The sequence below is a fragment of the Misgurnus anguillicaudatus genome, chromosome 21 (assembly GCF_027580225.2).
Source record: "Misgurnus anguillicaudatus chromosome 21, ASM2758022v2, whole genome shotgun sequence".
NCBI lineage: Eukaryota > Metazoa > Chordata > Actinopteri > Cypriniformes > Cobitidae > Misgurnus > Misgurnus anguillicaudatus.
The window spans coordinates 54,986,392-55,004,080 of NC_073357.2; the positions used below are offsets into that span (position 1 = coordinate 54,986,392).

The 17,689-nt window shown below is 35.9% G+C and overlaps 2 protein-coding genes across 3 annotated transcripts in view; both read right to left on the reverse strand.

The window, feature by feature from the left end:
• tead1b (TEA domain family member 1b) overlaps nucleotides 1-892 on the reverse strand; it is a 137,800-nt gene extending 136,908 nt beyond the window's left edge. Inside the window, exon 1 of the mRNA XM_055213885.2 lies at nucleotides 874-892. The gene's annotated coding sequence lies outside the window, so the exon portion shown is untranslated. The remainder of the gene's footprint in view (nucleotides 1-873) is intronic.
• An 8,269-nt stretch (nucleotides 893-9,161) lies between these two features.
• Nucleotides 9,162-17,689, reverse strand: part of mical2a (microtubule associated monooxygenase, calponin and LIM domain containing 2a) — an 82,158-nt gene continuing 73,630 nt past the window's right edge. The window contains exons 24-25 of one of the 2 annotated variants that reach the window (XM_055213980.2): nucleotides 11,998-12,051; nucleotides 9,162-9,540 (exon numbers count right to left, since the gene is read on the reverse strand). In XM_055213980.2, coding sequence (XP_055069955.2) covers nucleotides 12,005-12,051 — 47 coding nt within the window. In that variant the 3' untranslated portion in view covers nucleotides 9,162-9,540; nucleotides 11,998-12,004. Of the gene's footprint in view, nucleotides 9,541-11,582; nucleotides 11,793-11,997; nucleotides 12,052-17,689 lie in introns of those variants that run through there. The other variant, XM_055213974.2, reaches the window with a different exon arrangement.

Genomic DNA, 17,689 nt, shown 5'->3' on the forward strand with positions numbered 1-17,689 from the left:
ACAGATCGCTTTGTGCTCAACTCATGCAATTCACAGAGAGACAGGTATATTTCCATAACAGTGACCTACCGGAGCGATTTTTTCTCTGCAGTCTCCAGGCATGTAATGCTGGACGGCTCACACACCACTTATCAATGCAAAACAGATCATCTAGCTGGCATTATTGAGCCAAATGCTTCTCAACTGGATATCTAGTTTCAGGAATTGCGTAAGCAAAGACTGTTCTGTTTTAAAAGGGTCTGTAACGCATGCCCCTATATCACATAATTGGATTGAGGAGCACATGTCGTTTGAAAGACATGAAACATATCCGGTAGTGTACTACAAGCAAGATTACATAAGAAATGCTTTTAAATAGAAAGAATTAGATGACAAGATCAACAAAGAAGCAGACGGGGAAAAGGAAATAGTAGGAAAATTGGAAAACGATATTAAACCTGAAAAACATTTTGTCTTTGACATTTTGGCATGTGGCTACATTGTTATGTTGACTAGGAACAGCAGTTATTGAACCTTTTCACTTTGTGGATGTCACAGAGAGATAACCTTCTGCTTTGAGCGTCTGCTCTTTGTTTATTTCTTATCTCCTCGCAGGGCAAAGTTGTTCAGAAAATGTTGACACAAATGTCAGTGTCAATTTTCAGTGTTAGCCTAACTAAGTGATAAATATAGATTTGTTTGGTTTGCACAGATTTCGTTGACACGGGTTATTTGTAGAAATGTAAAATGTAATCTTACACTATATGCATCCTGTTAACAGTCATGCATTTGTTGTCACAGTACACATGGTAAGATTTTGTAAGGCCAAAGCCAGTTCCTCCTGCTGGTGAATATCGCCATCTAGTGGTAATAAACAAAACTACAGACGCTTACCTTTACCAAAGGCCCTTACAGGAAAGTCTCTGCACTCGGTGGCCATATTTGCAACAACTCCAGGCAGCCCAGGGTGGCCATTCGTGCCAGTTCCGCCGGACACGTCCCGAACATGTTTTCGGGTTCGTTCTCCGGAAGTCGTGTTTGTCGACCGCATACGTCATCAAGGTTTAATATTTCGGGTTTAATTTCAGAAAAGCAACCGTTACATTTCAAGGTAAGAATGAAACTACAATGATCCTATGTTTTAAAAGAAATAAATCTTAATTTAATGTATTTTAGCTGAAATGTGAGAACCTCGATGACGCCTGCGGTCTAGCAACGCGACTTCCGGAGAACGAACCCGAAAACGCGCCCGGGACGCGCCCGGCAGAACCGGCACGAACGGCCACCCTAAGGCAGCCAGTAGAACAAGAACAGTTCTTATCTTCTTGGATGAAATTTGTTTCCTAAGGTTAAAAAATAAACATATTTGCAAAACAAATCCACTGATATTAACTGTCTCTGGTTTGTTTTTTAACCTCAAATTGCACTTCAAAACGATTTTTCCAAGTTGCTTCAGCTACTGCGCATGCGCAAAGGTTATTTTAGAGTCCCTCCCCACAAAAATCGTCAGTTTTTAGCGACTGTTGATTGGCTCTTCTTATTGGAGGGCGGAAGTGCCGCGAAACTTTTTTATTGCAATAAACAAATAAACAGTCTTCCAAGTAACAAAACAAAGTGTGGTTCACTAATTCACATAAGATAAGAGATCAAATTAAAGGAATATTCCATTTTCTTAAAAGGAAAATCCAGATAATTTACTCACCACCATGTCATCCAAAATGTTGATGTCTTTCTTTGTTCAGTCGAGAAGAAATTATGTTTTTTGAGGAAAACATTGCAGGATTTTTCTCATTTTAATGGACTTTAATAGACACCAACAATTAACACTTAACTCAACACGTAACAGTTTTTTTCAACGGAGTTTCAAAGAACTATTAACAATCCCAAACGAGGCATAAGGGTCTTATTTAGAAAAAAGATTGTCATTTTTGCGTAGTGACGTAGGGAGGTCATGTGTTACATACAGAGGCGGACAGAGTACACAGTTTCATTACTTGAGTAAGTGTACAGTTACCCCTTGCTAAATTTTACTCAAGTACAAGTAAAAGTACTGCAGTCAGATGTCTACTCAAGTAAAAGTAAAAAGTACTTGTTTTTAAAAGTACTTGAGTATCAAGAGTACAAGAGTACATTTTTACATTTTGCATTATACTGCCACAGTGCACATTAAACCACGTGAGATGATTGACAGCTGTACAGCAAATGATAAAGCTCTGAGGTCAAATCTGACACAAATCAGGAAGAGGAGACACACATCTCACTCCGTTCGCTCTTCATATCGCATAATTCAATGGAAAATGAATAGAAATCTTATTCTGTAAGACTAAATATTTTACAAACATGTGATAATTAATCATTATTTCTCCAAATATGCACACCATTGTACTAATAGCCCTGGCGGATTCTGTATATTTTATGTATTTGAATACAAATAAACCGGAGAAGACGAGAATGAATGTTTGATGATTTCTATTCAAATTAACGAACGTTTCAGATTAATTATTTTGTACTTCTGGCATAAATTAAGAAATTAATGTCACTGCAAACCAGTTTAATAACAAACAGTGATCAAATGTCCAAGCTGGAGTCTTAAACCTGTCTTGTGATGCTGAGTTTGTCCAGATCAAGAGTGTGATGTTTTGAAGAGTAATGAATTTTGAACAACAATAATCCGGGATCACCAGTGATCCCTGCCGCTCTCAAGGGGTTGAATTTTTGTAAGCGGTGATGAAGCTCTGTTTTGGTAAACACAGCAAACACTTAAAGCGAAAACATTAACTTGTTTAGAAAATTAAAATAGTCTGGCGAGGTGGAGCGACGGGTTGTCACATTCCCAGGATGGACCTGCTGTGTCTTCATCCATTGTTTCGTTCATGATTTCTTCTCTTATCTAAATCTGACTAATGGGACTTTGGCGGAAAGCTGAAGGTGATAGCTGATAGGCTGTCCCAATCAGTGGCGCCTGCACAATACAATCACATTTGAGAAAAGAGAAACAACAAATTGAGGGTTTCTGAGATTTTTCTTTTTTCCTTTTTTTTTTGAAGAAGTAACAGGTACTTACGGTTATGGATAGAAATGTAGTGGAGTAAAGAGTAAAATATTTGCCTCTCAAATGTACTTGAGTAAAGTCATGAGTACTCCCCAAAAATAATACTCGAGTAAAGTACAGGGGTGTATTCCAGAAAGCAGGTTATGTGACTTACCCGGGTATGTTTAGGAGTAAGTAAGCGGATAACCTCTGCTTTCGGTTCCAAAAACGGAGGTAACTTTCGGGTTATGTAAGTAACCATAGCAACTGACTCTCTGAAGATAACCTACTCCGGAGCAGGTTATGTTGCAGGGTAAGTTCATTTTAGTTAATAAAACGAGGCTCCGGAGGATGTCTGCACATGCGTGTACTTATGATGAGCGTGCAGTGGGCGTGGAAGCATATATTTTGCATAATATTACAATGTTAAAGCATTTTTTTTATTACATTTACAGTCGCGAATAATTATTGCTGTCTTAAAAAATTTATATTTTCTTTTAAGAAACATTTTTTATAACATGGATTGATATTTGTGATTGGACTAATTACTATAAATTTAATTATGTCCATTATTGATAAAAAATTATTCATATTTGTGTTCGGACTAAATACTATACATTTAATTATGTTCATCATTAATATATCTCCAAATATCAGTAGATGTATGAAACACATTTCCATCAGTTAATTAATGTTAACAAGTACATTTCTATTTAAATTTGGTCAGTTCATAAATAACCTCATCTTTCACTTACTAGATAATTTGAGATGAATCTAAAGTTCTAATAAATTGTGTGTGCAAATACATTATCAATATTGAGCCAGAAATCTTAACATATTTTACAATAAGTGACAATGTGCCAATGTTACAGTAACAAATAGAAACACATGATGCCTATCAAAATAATAATTACTGAGGGACAGAAGTTACCCCTGCCTGCAGTCTCTGATAGGCATGTGCATCTAACCTGACCCACAGAATGACACCCATGAAGCACAGGCACGATTTAACACTGACCCACAGAGTGACACAGGTGAAGCACCGCCTTCATTTGGTGAAACACCATTTAATCACAGACATGGCATAGTGGTCAGAGATTTTCTATTATTAGTTAGATCATGTACACAATGAAATAAAATTATAAATATATATTCCATAGTATCATATTTATTTCTTAAACATGCACTTCAGATCTTTAGCCTCCTCTCTACATTTGATCTATAGTTGGTCTTTTTCTAAAATCACCTTTTTTTCTTTAAAATGGGCCTTTTGTGCTTTCCTGAGCTATCATTTTTGAGCCAAAGGGAAATTGAGATATTTGGTTATATTAGATGATACAGGATATATTAGAACATGTTACTATTGACACTAATGTAACATTTCTATTCTCCACTTCTGTCACAGCAGATCCTAATTGTCCAATGCAAATGAATGATCATTTTTAGTGTAGTGAACTGAAAAGCATTACACAAAATTATTGAAAATCTGTAAGGACTGTAAGGAAGCTTTACAATTAAAAGAGGGTGCATTTATCAGATAAGTAAATGTTAAAAAAGATGGCGATACAGTGTCATACAATGGATAGTCCAAAAACTAAACAGGGTCATTGAAATAAATACAAGTAGTACAAGTAGTGAATATAATCATAGTGCATTTTATGCATACACAATACAATCATATCTAAAAAAAACCCCTGTAAATAAGCCTTATGACAGATTTATGCACTTTATGTGCCACAGCCCTTACAAAAATTAACCATGGTTTTATTGGTGTAAAGTTGTGGTAACCATGTTTTTTCTGTGCATTGATTCAGTAAAACTATGGTTTTACTACACTTACCATGGTTTTAACTATGGTTTTTGAAAACCTTACCATGGTTTTACTGTAACCATGTTTTTTTGTTTTAACTGTAGTAAAGCCATTGTTCATTTTTGTAAGAGAAAAGATAATCTTATATATGTCAAATTATATCTAATTAGATATAATTAATATATTTAAAATCATATATAAAATCTATGATTATTTTTACAGGCTTTTAAATAATTGTTAAATAATATTATGTGTATTTTCGTTGAGACATATAATATTGGACTTAAATGGGGTAAAATATGTTCGTATTAATTAATTAATTTTATCTGTTTTGTAATCACGCACTTATATAACGTTATAAAATGTTGATTTTGACAGAAAGTATTGGTTTATAATGTTATTTCTCATTTAAAAACTTTAAAGTTCTCTGATGTTTCCATGGTGACTCGTGAAATCTGTGATCCATTGACAATGCCTTTATGTTGCTACCTTGAGCGCGCATTAACTCTGGGTTACTTTCACCGGGTTGAATGAACTAACTCTTAAACTGTGTTTTGGAACCAACATACCCAGAGTAAGCAAGTTTGGGGTTGATCAACCCAAAGTTCAGGGTTAATCTGATGGTAAGTTAACCCTGCTTTCTGGAATACACCCCTGATCCCTCAAAATTGTACTTAAGTACTGTACTCAAGTAAATGTACTCCGTTACTGTCCGGCTCTGGTTACATATATAAAACGCACATTTGCGGACCATTGTAAACAATAAACTGCCACAAAGACATTAATTAGTATCAGTTGACATACAACAACGTCGGAACGGTCCTCTTTCTCAACACTTGTAAACACTGGGGCGGAGTTTCGCATTCGTCTTCTGTGACTCTTGACGTCATGACGTATTGCGTGGGGTCACCTGGCGCATCACGACCGGATCTCGATGAGAAGTTGTTCTTTAAAAGTGTATATTTGTTATTTTTCTTGTCAAAAATGACAATCGTTTTGCTAGATAAGACCCTTATGCCTCGTTTGGGATTGTTTATAGTGCTTTGAAACTCCGTTGAAAAAACTGTTACGTGTTGAGTCAAGTGCTAATTGCTGGTGTCCACCAAAGTCCATCAAAACGAGAAAAATCCTGCAATGCCCTCCCCAAAAAACATAATTTCCTCTCAACTAAACAAAGAAAGACACCAACATTTTGGATGACATGGTGGTGAGTAAATTATCTGGATTTTTCTTTTAAGAAAATGGAATATTCCTTTAATGTGATCTCTTAAGTCTGTTTTTCTGGCCATTTCTCAATTCGAAGGATGTAGCCTCCGGAGGTCGCATATGCAGGCTGCACACGTCATTAAGCTTGGTTTATTAAAGTTAACTGAGAATTACATTCGCAAGTCATAACCATAATACATATATTTACCATTAACTAAGAATAATTGTCAACTTTATAATTGTTAATATTCTGAATCAATCATTGTTTCGATGACGTATGCAGCGTTCATATGCGACCTTTGCAACTTTGGATTGAAAAACATGTTATGTTCAGTACCATAAAATTAATTTTGTGGTGAAGGTAGAATGATGTAAAATTATGTAAGCGGTTGCCAACTTTCTCACAAAGGAGGATGGCCGGCCTTTATGGTTTTGTGTATAGGGTATTAAGCCATTTGTCAAAATGATAGCTAATCTCTTAATTAAATATTAATTTATAACTCTTATGCCTTGGCAACATACGGTAGGTTTATTATTAGTTTGTTAATTTACAGCATGTATTTAAAGAGTAACTAAACCCTAAACCAACTTTTTTTAGTTAATGATCTGTAAGAATGGGGCTTTATTAGTGCTGTTCATTCATTTGAGTAACTTTTTGACGTTTGGGTATAAAGTGTTTCAATGCTACAATATATGGTGTAAAACGTCTGAGTGCTGCCCTGTTCAAGTTGAATGGTGGCTACTGCAGTTGAATTTTCCTATTGGATGTTGCGGTACTCCGTGACGTAAGCGGTATGACGTGATGTAAGCAGGTTCAAGCTTACCACGCCCTTGTTACGATCTCACCACACCATAGACTGTAAAAAAAGATGGACGACACGACGTCGCCTCCTTCCATTGTAATGAATTGAAGCCAAAAATGTCCGACCATGATCGCCGCCATAAAAACGTCAGTTTGGAGCCAAGGCATGCGCAGAAGAAATCACCTGTGGAGCCAGAGGCGGAGCCGCGGTATCAAACTTCCGCCCAAACGCTCAAACCACGCCAATCATAACAACACGCCCCGTTTCTAAAGCATCAAATTACTAGCTAAAATAAAACGTATAACAAAAAAGAACAAATTAAACATATATCAGTGTGATATCAACTACCTGAAAGGACCAAAACTATGTTTCGGAAACTTTTATTGGAAGTGTATTTTTTTAAGAGCAGATTCCCATTCGTTTGAATGTAGAGGGTGGAGTTTATGACTTGTACTGCAGCCAGCCACCAGGGGCAGTCAACGAGCCAGCAGCTTCCATTTTCAAGACTTATGACCACACCCGCACCACACCCTTGGTACCATAGATATGTATAAATCGCCCGTGCTGCTGGCCAATTGAGTGGAACGTCCGCATTTGGCGGCCATCTTACCACAGGCAGCTCGCTCACTCATAGCATTGAGTTTTAATGGTAAAGGTACTTTTAAATGACCATAACTTGCTTCATTTTTTACCGATTTACAAACGGTTTGGTTTGTTATAAACGTAAAAGATGTACCTATGACACTGCATACCTATACTAAAAAAATCATGAAACATGTTAAAGCATCCAGCATTATAGCCACGTTAATAACCTTTGTAAGAAACCAACCCGTTTGAAAATTGGTAGAAAATTGAGCAAGTTATGGTCATTTAAAAGTACCTGCACCATGCTACGAGTTGCCTGTGGTAAGATGGCCGCCAGGTAATGACGACACCGCCGTAACACTAGCCTTTATATATATCTATGCTTGGTACGAGCTCAGTTCGTCCCCACTATCTCCGTTAGGGTCTGCCCAATTTTCTTGCATTTTTTCAAATATTGCCAGTGGGTGGAGTCAGGCTCTGAACAGGGCTTTAGTTACTCTTTACAGTAAAACAAAACACTTGTAACTCCCACAATAAGGGTAAAAACCGTTGTCCCCCCTTTATGTTAATCTTCTTATGTGTGACAAACTAACATAGATTCTGTGAGCTGTAGTTTTTTAGAGTCAACATCAAAAACTTAAAATAAAACACACTTACAGGCTGTGAATACGTAGAGTTGGAAATGCCTTGGGGCATTTCAGATTCAGACGTTTAGGCAGGATTCGACATCTCTTCATAATTGAGACGGAACTTTGTAACTATGCAGATCTTCTTATACATGCACAAACAGCTAATAACCCACTATATAAAAAGAAAACATCATAATCGTATTATTTGACCCCCTTAAACACATACTGATTGTGCTTGAAGGGGGTTGTGAAAGGTGTCGGAGATCAGCACTGCTGCTGTTGCTGCTTGTGGCGCCGCAACGACAGGTGGATGACATCAAAGTACCGCGAGAGCATTTCGATAGCACTCTCCACTGCATGATTTTCGAATCGCTCTCGCGGGATTTTGATGCTATCTGCCTCTCGGTTCTTGAGGAGACACATGAAGTCGAACAAGCCTGTTGTATTAGTCAAATATATTGTAAATCAATAACACTGCATATTATTTACATATGCCACATCGAAGTATGTAACAGAAGCTACATAGTTCACGAATCTATTGTAATAAAATCCACCGTCCAAGTTTGGAAAGCACTGTACTTTACTAAACAGCCATATGTGCAACAGGTGTAATCGTAAACTGCTATTTATGTGGGGTAAAAATAGATTGCAACCGTTAGAAAAGCATACTTTGGTGTAATAGTAGTGTAATTACCTCACGATTGAGGTCCCTCATAAGGCATCCAGATGTGTGCTGCCGATACCGTAGATGCACTGCTTTGTTCTCATTCAGACAGATGGGGGCAGCACTGGGCCGTATTTTCGCTCGCCTGTACATCTCTCAGAAGCACGTGTGCAGTATAAATGACAATATTTCTCTGTTTTGCAGTACATTATTATATACAGTATTATACCCCGCAAAAAATAGTTTAACCAGGTATTGTGTATCATATATTGTATATAAACCAACATTTGTATAACCATAAACATGAATTGTTACTGTCTAATGAGGACAAAAAATATAAAATATGAAAAACTTAAAGATAACCTAAAAACTTGAAAGGCCTTCTGCTACATTGCATTAACATTCACCTAAAGTTTTTGATACAGATGCACAAACTCATGATCAGTGACTATGGTTGGTTTTCAATGTGGAGGGCTGTTTCACATTTATTTAAAAACACAGCTTTCAGATTCATCAAATCCATAACACAACACACTACACTTATTTTTTATCTGCCTTTTAAAAACATTTAAACCGTATCCACACAAACAACAACACTGTAGCTATCCATTATAATAATGTGCTGTGATAAAGACCACACATTTTCTGAATCACTATCAAGCACACGTCAAAGTTTGTGTGATTTACTGTAGCATATAGTCTCTGACTTTACCACAAAATCTCCTTATCTTCCTAATGTCCGGCTGGAAGGACAATCTCATCCAGGGTTACTGTGAACACTTATCAGCACTTAAAGGATCTTGAAAGCACATTTCTTTCTCACCCACTTGAATCTAGTAATGGAAAGAATGCTAAAGTTGAGATTCACCAGAAGCTAGATTTCAGATTGCAGAACATACTGTGTTTTATGTACCGTAGTTTCATAATACACTACACATAATACATAATACAAAAAAAAAAATCTGTAAAAAAAACGGTGAAAAGTCTGGCAGCAGAGTTTCCAGACAAATTCTGTCAAATTACGGAAAAAAAATTATTTTCAAAATTAAGTGCAATAAACTGTAAAAATACAGCGATGATTTTACAGTCAAAATTAATTAAAGTACAGAATATTACCATTAAGAAACATCCTTTAAACTGTAAAAAACAAATCATGAATGTAAAAAAACATAATAACATCTTTGAATGGTAAATCCCTGTAAATTTACAGCTTTTATCAGTTATACTGTAAAAAAAATTGCTGTAATTATGCAGCCTGTTGCCAGAAACTTACTGTAGAACATAAAGACTGAAAATGTTTAATGTCCATTTAACTTTGAACAAACTGTTGCCAGTAAATAAAATAAATGTAAAATCTACAGTAAGTTACTGGCAGCTAGCTGCCAGTAATACCCACACTGCGAAAAATGATGTGCTAAACCTCTACACATTGTGTGTGTCATGCCATCCAAGGCGCTCCTTCATGCCAAAATAAATAAAAGGGACAACACAAGCTGTGCCAAAAACAGCGACGGGAGCAACGGGCCACAAAGCAATCCCGCCACCGCAACTCCACCACTTGTAGCAGCAACGAACCTGTAACGAAGCATTTGTTGGTTAAAGTTGGTTATTCGCGTTACTCTACTTTGTGACAAATAAACACTTGCAGACAAGACATTTCTGATTTAACATCGCAGGACTGTGGTGAGCGGCACAATAAATAATACCACAGAAGGTGTGTTAGTATAGGGACAACACATTTAATTCAAGTGTTCATTTATCACACAAAAGAGGAACGTGAGTAACCAACTCATTTAAATTTCAGTAATTGTAACTACGTTACTTGATTTAAAAAAATACTTTGTTACAGGTTCATTACCGCCAAAAGTAGTGGAACCACAGCAACGGAATTACTTTGTAACCCGTTACTCCCGTCACTGTTTTTAACACAACTTGTGCTGTCCCCTCCATTTATTTTAACACGAAACAACGCCCTAAATGGCATGACACACACAATGTACAAAAAACCAACACATCATTTTTTGCAGTGCAGTAATACTGTAATTTCTACAGGAATCTTTTACAGTTTATGAGGCTCAGTGGTTCTTGTAGGTTGTCTACAAACTGGAAGGTTGGTGGTTCAATCCGTGGTTCCACCTGACCAAGTTTATTTTAAACAAAATAATAAAAAAAAATTGAATAGTCTGTTTAAAAAACTGTACATTTATGTAATCTTACATTACGATATTTTTCTGTAATTTTAATGGTAAAACATTCAATTACAGAAAATATTTGTAAAACAACAGACTTTCAGTGTATAATAAAAAACTGAGAAATGTAGTAAACGTAAAATGGCCTATAAAATTACATATTTTTACAGTGTACTAAATAGTGTTTTACAATGATACTGTAGAAATGTAAAACATCTTGAGTGCTTTATTGTGTTCATAAAACACATAAATAAGGACACAAATGCAATTTTTAATTAATTTTTTAATGTTAACTACACCCCTCTGTTTGAAAGATGCTGCATCTCAATTCACATACTTATGCACTAAAAGTATGTACTCTTTTTTGATGGGAAGTACATACATTTGGGAGCTTGGAAAGGGTACTCAAGCATACTTATCATAATTTTGTCTGCTATTCAAGAATTTTTTTGGACACAGCGATAATCCAAAACAGCAACAGGTTATTATTTACCAGAAATACTGATCAGCTTTGGGTGTTATAGCAGTTATAGCTATCCTTTCTATTGACCAATAGCCATCCAGGACCCAAACTCCCAGTAAGTGAATGTTATCATAAAGCATACACTGCTTAACGTCTATGCACGCTTCAAATATCAGCTACTGAATGTAAATCATATGCAAATCTGTGACAATGGTAAGAACTGTAATCTTTACATTTGTTTATTGTACTAATATGGCTTGACATAAATAAAGCACAAAAAATCAGTTTAAACATACACAGCATGAAACTCTTTACAACATGTCTAATAAAAGGTGCTACTTTAACTAAAGGTCATCATGAGAACAAATGACCTCGGGTTTTTCATAAAGGCACAAGCGCGCCTTCGTGTGGAATTGTGAAAAGTAAGCCACTGCTGAAACAGAAAGAAATTAATCGAATGAGAAAAAGAAGACAGAAAAGCTAAACATGTCAAGATAGGAGAATCAGAGGCAGGCGGGCGGTTAGTGCCATGCACCGTGCGTTTCCACAGCAATAAAACACTTTAAAGTTCACACGTGGCTATGCGAAGGCACGAAAGAGGATAAAGAAAGCTACGACTACATCGTGCAAGTGATCACCTTACGATCAGCATGAATCAGAATCAGAAGACACAGTGGAGAGGTCGAAAACAACTACAAGTGAATCAGAAAATAAGAGATATAAATGTACAGATCTTACTACAAATTACTAAAGGTGCATATGCAAGAAAAGCATGCAAAAGGGTTAATGTGCAATCATCATTCATACCACTACAATTCCAACAGGATGCCTTCCAGTGTCATTTAAAAGTATGTTTAGTACAAAACTGTCAAGGTAAAAGCGATATTGCATGACATGTATTATTAACACTTTCAGTAAATTCTAACTGGAATAATCAGTGCAATATATTTGCACTTAAATGTGTTACTGTAAATAGTAAAAAGTACAGCATTATGCTTCCCTCAGGCAACATACACTTAAAAAATTAGCTCTTTGGCTTGAACATGATTCAATCATGGACAGCGGTTTCATATGATTGACTCGCGCTTTCTCAACATGAAATTAACATGTAAGCTCTACTTACAGTACATGACTGAATAACGTTTACTTAGCATGAAAAAAAAAACAAATACTTCATGTAGACACAACATGACTGAATTCAAATAAAAACAATTTGTTTAATTCACTTTTTGATAACTGTTTTAAACAATGAACACTGACTTGATTAAAAATGCATAAAATAGTACTTAATTTCTATATTTGAAGAGTTTCGTTGCAAAACGAGATAATCACCGTTTTTTTATTGTTCAGAAATCTCATTTTTTGGTTGTGCATTCCAATTAATATCAATGCAACTGCAGTTGGTTTGTTTTGATTTAAACCTTCATAACTTAGAAAATACAGCTAAGTAGCACCATAAAACAAAATAAACATGATAACATAATAATAAACATGTTTTGACAAAAATGTTAAAAAATGGATTTATCTCGTTTTGCAACAAAACTCTTCATTTGCTCTCATTGAGTCCCATGCAAAGCATGCTGGGAACTGAAAATCTCCTGCCTGAATATGAAAAAACAAAGCTGAATTAACATGTTTATAAATAAGTAAACTGGATGAGGAGCAAATTTTTCAAAATTAAAACATCAAGTCAAGCCAAAAGTTACAATCTCAATTCAGTTTATAATGATGTAACTATGTTTGAAACTGCATCAATCGTGTTAAATCAAAATGAATTGTTTAAATAAAGTGAACAGCATACATTTTTTTTTCTTTGAGTCTATAGGTAGTAAATATCACTGCGATTATGATCCAGTGACTAAAATGAAAGAATATGCATATGCAAGACTGCAAGTTCTGTAAGCGTCGTTTCTGTGCCTTGCACTTTCTTACAGTGCAACAAAATGCTTGTATTTAAACGCTTGTTTAAAGGAATGCTTGACCCCAAAATAAGAATAATCCCCTATTAACTCACCCTTAAGCCATCGTAGGTAAAAATGACTTTCATCTTTTTGCCAAACACAGTCAGAGTTATATTCAATAATTTCCTGACTCTTTCAAGCCTTATAATGGAATTGGATAGTGCCCCATTTTGAAAGCTCTAGAAAGCACATTCATGCATCATAAATTAATCCATACAATTAATCAATGTCTTATGCATTGTAAAAAGTAAAAAGTTGGATCAACTTAAAAAATTACTTTAAATGGCAACACCCAAAAAATACTTTAGGTGAAAATTTCATTTAAAAAACGTACATTTTTAAAGAATCAGTGGATCCAACTTTCACTTTTTACCGTGGGTTCACACCAGCCGCGTTTGAGACATTAAAATCACGTCTACCGTGTCTAGTTTGCCGCTTGAACATTTTGAGTTTACTCGCTTCATTCGCGTGTGAAAGCCGCACGTGAAATTCTAGTCATCGAGACATTCACGTGTAAATTCGCGTCATGGGAGGGCCTTCCATAGGCTTCTGCGACTCCGCTCGCTTCCTGTAATCACGTCACTACTAGAGCAAGCTCCTGATTGGCCAAAGTTAAATTTTTTCAACTCAATTCGCGCTAAACGCCTCATTCGTGCCGTGAGACCTCCAGACGTCCGTCAACGCGTCTTCACATTGACTTAATGTTGAAATCACTCGCTCTTGACGCCTCTACCGCGGCTGGTGTGAATGCAGCATTACAGTGCGAGGTGAACTGATGGGTTTTTCTAACGAAACGTATTTCAAACTTTATAAACAATGGTCGTACGTGTGTTCATGAGAGAGTTAAGGTCATGCAGAAGGTTGACCTCTGACCCAACGTTACAAAAACCCATCGCTTCACTTCAGAAGACCTATACCCCCAGTGTCACAGACAGGGCTTAAGGCTAGTCCTAGACTAAAGCATGTTTGAGCTGTTTCAACTGAAAATAACTTGCACTGACAGATCTTAAAAAATTCCTGTGCCATTCATGTGTCTCAAGGTAGACATCAGTAATGTCTTTTTCTAAGGGATGTTTATAAAAGATTTAACTAAGGCCTAGTCCTGGCTTTAGCTAAGCCTTGTCTGTGAAACGAGGCCTTAAGCCCGGAATACACTGCAGGATTTTTGCACTCCTGTATAAGATCTTTACCTTATCAGACTGTGCGACATGGATCGTTTAAACTTGGATACAACAAGAATGTAGACTGTAGGATAATGACATGGACGCTTCGATGGCTGCGTCACACGTTAGCGCAACGTCACCAGTATGCGCTAGTGGTAAACAAGTACCAGTATGCAATACGTAGCAGCGCGTTGTTGAGCGTAGTTGGCGCGTTGCTATTTTGAGGCAACTTAAATAGACTATGCCATTGACCAACAAGAACCAGGTCTAAAGTCTTAAGTCAATGGCGCAATATGTTTTTTGTTATTTAAAGAGCGCATTAGTAATACGCGCCTATAAACAGGACGACAACGCGGGTTTGCTTATCACATAGTACATGAATGTGATGTGCAGCAGCACAAAAACGCTTTTAAATATGAAAGATTAAAGGATTGAATGTAAAACATTATTATTGAGTCTCTTGGACATAAATGAGGACCAATTATGAGACGTTAGAAGGCGCAAAGAGCTGCTTCACCTGCAGCCTGGTAAGTAAATAAATGCTTTGCTTTAAACAAATGCATCTGTTTTTAAATGTTTTTTTTTAATGCTACCTCACGGATTTATTGTATATGATGACTCTGTACCTGTGGATATGGTGAGATGAGAAACATTTTTAAGTAATGCTTAAAAAAACTCTTTGCTTAAAAAACGCTGTCCAAGTTCCAAAACACGCGGAGAGCCGTTTGTAAATTCTTTATCTCCTGTTTGTTACAAATAAAGTATTTTTAGAGTAAAAACCTTTTCTTACATACTTGTAAATAATATTGGATAGCCATACATTTAAAGCAATTAAAAGCCTGCATTTTTACTTCCATGACTAAAAGAAAACGCGTTTTAAAGGTTTTAATAAAAAACAACAATTTCAATACAAGTGAAAACAACACAATTATTTAACATTAATCTTAAACTGGGAATCTTCTTCCTCCGCTTAGTTTTTCAGTTTACAAAGTCCGTCATCTAAATAGGGATTAGACATAGCGCCAGCGCAACAGGCTTTTAAAGGGGATGAGAGCTGAGACTCTCACTGGTTTATTGCACGTTACGCCCAAAATACTCCCATTAATCATTAAAAAAATAGGACCAACCCTTTTCAACCATGCGTTCGGCGCACAAACCATTTTCCCGTCGTTAAATTAACAAAAGTGGATTCGGACATGCCCATTCGTTAAAATGGGGCCCTAAGGGTTGATCATGCTGAATTTCTGACACTGTCAGAAAACTATCGTAGGCTATCTTTGGATGCAAGACCGGGAAAACGGCCGTCTTTACACCTCTCTCACTGTACGAAATAGGACCACCGATGAAGAGCTACAATTACAGAAATTGTGACGATTGTTTCACAATGGACAGCCAAAAAACGTGCTGTGTATCCCAGGCTTTAGTGTGATAAATGTATGGATTAATGTCGGATGCACTTTTTGGAGCTTTAAAACATGGAGCACTATCCAATGCCACTACAAAGCTGAAAAGAGTCAGGACACCATTCAATACACCTCTGTGTTTGGCTGATAGAAGAAAGGCTAATTTTCATTTTGGGGCGAACTGTTCCTTTAACTATGGCTGGTTTTCCACACATTACATTCCGTAGTGCTTGTTTTGAACATTCCTTTGACAGCTGTATGATTTGCATAAGTGTAAACATTAAAGAAGAACGTTTACTTCCATCGACGTGAAAGATTAACAAAGTAGACGAGTCGCGTTTTCAGCTTGATCAGTCAGGTTTAGTAAACTTGCAGTATTAGAACATCTCTTCAGAACGTCGTCATGTGCATATGAAGGCAGATCAGTCATTAAAGTGCTCAAAGTTCACTCCATGTTAGCCATTTATCAAACCTAAACCTTTGCAACCTGAGAAAGGCTTCAGTCGTTTGTACAGTGGTGCTCAAACTGTGGGGCGCGAGATGGGGAGGCCTGGTTTTATGACATTTTATTAAATACAATAATTTATCATCAAAGCCTCAGAAAAATAAGGCTTACACTGCAAAAAAATATTTTCAAGAAAAAAAAAATCTTAGTATTTTTGTCTTGCTTTCAGTAAAAATATCAAAAATTTTGGCCATAAAACAAGCAAAAAAATCTGCCAATGGGGCAAGGAAATTTTTCTTGAATTTAGTGTTTAAGAAAAATGTTCAAGATTTTTTTGCTTACCCCATTGGTAGATTTTTTGCTTGTTTTATGCACAAAATCACTTAAATTTGATATTTTTGGTCTAAAAACTTGACTTATTTTCTTGGGACGTTTTGCTCATCAAGAAAAAGCAACTTAATTTAAGAATTTTTAGATATTTTTACTGAAAACAATACAAAAAAAATCTAAGAATTTTTTTCCCGAAAGTCATTTTTTGCAGTGTATAACCAACAACACTACACTGTACACTGCAAAAAAAAATATTTTCAAGAAAACAAATCCTAGTATTTTTGTCTTGTTTTCAGTAAAAATATAAAAAAAATTGGTGAATAAAAAAAGCAAAAAATCTGCTAATGGGGTAAGCAAATTTTTCTTGAATTTTTCTTGAATTTAGTGTTTAAGAAAAATGTTCAAGGTTTTTTTGCTTACCCCATTGGCAGATTTTTTTTGCATGTTTTATGCATAAAATCACTTAAATTTGATATTTTTGGTCTAAAAACTAGACTTATTTTCTTGGGGCGTTTTGCTCATCAAGAAAAAGCATCCATTTAACATTTTTTTATATTTTTACTGAAAACATTACAAAAATACCAAGAATCCTTTTCCCCGAAAGTCATTTTTTGCAGTGTATAACCAACAACACTACAATGTACACTGCAATACACTACATTCTTAGTATTTTTGTCTTGTTTTCAGTAAAAATATCAATCAATTCCCAAATCAAGATGCCTTTTCCTGACGAGCAAAACGACCCAAGAAAACAAGTCTAGATTTTTGACCAAAAATTTCACATCTAAGTGATTTTGTGAATAAAACAAGCAAAAAAATCTGCCAATGGCGCAAGCAAATTTTTCTTGAATTTAGTGTTTAAAAAAAATGTTCAAGATTTTTTTGCCTACCTCATTGGCAGATCCTTTCTGCTTGTTCTATGCACAAAATCACCCAAACTTGATCTCTTTGGTCTTAAAACTATTTATTTTCTTGGTTTGTTTTGCTTATCCAGAAAAAAGCATCTTAATTTAAGATTTTTTTGATAC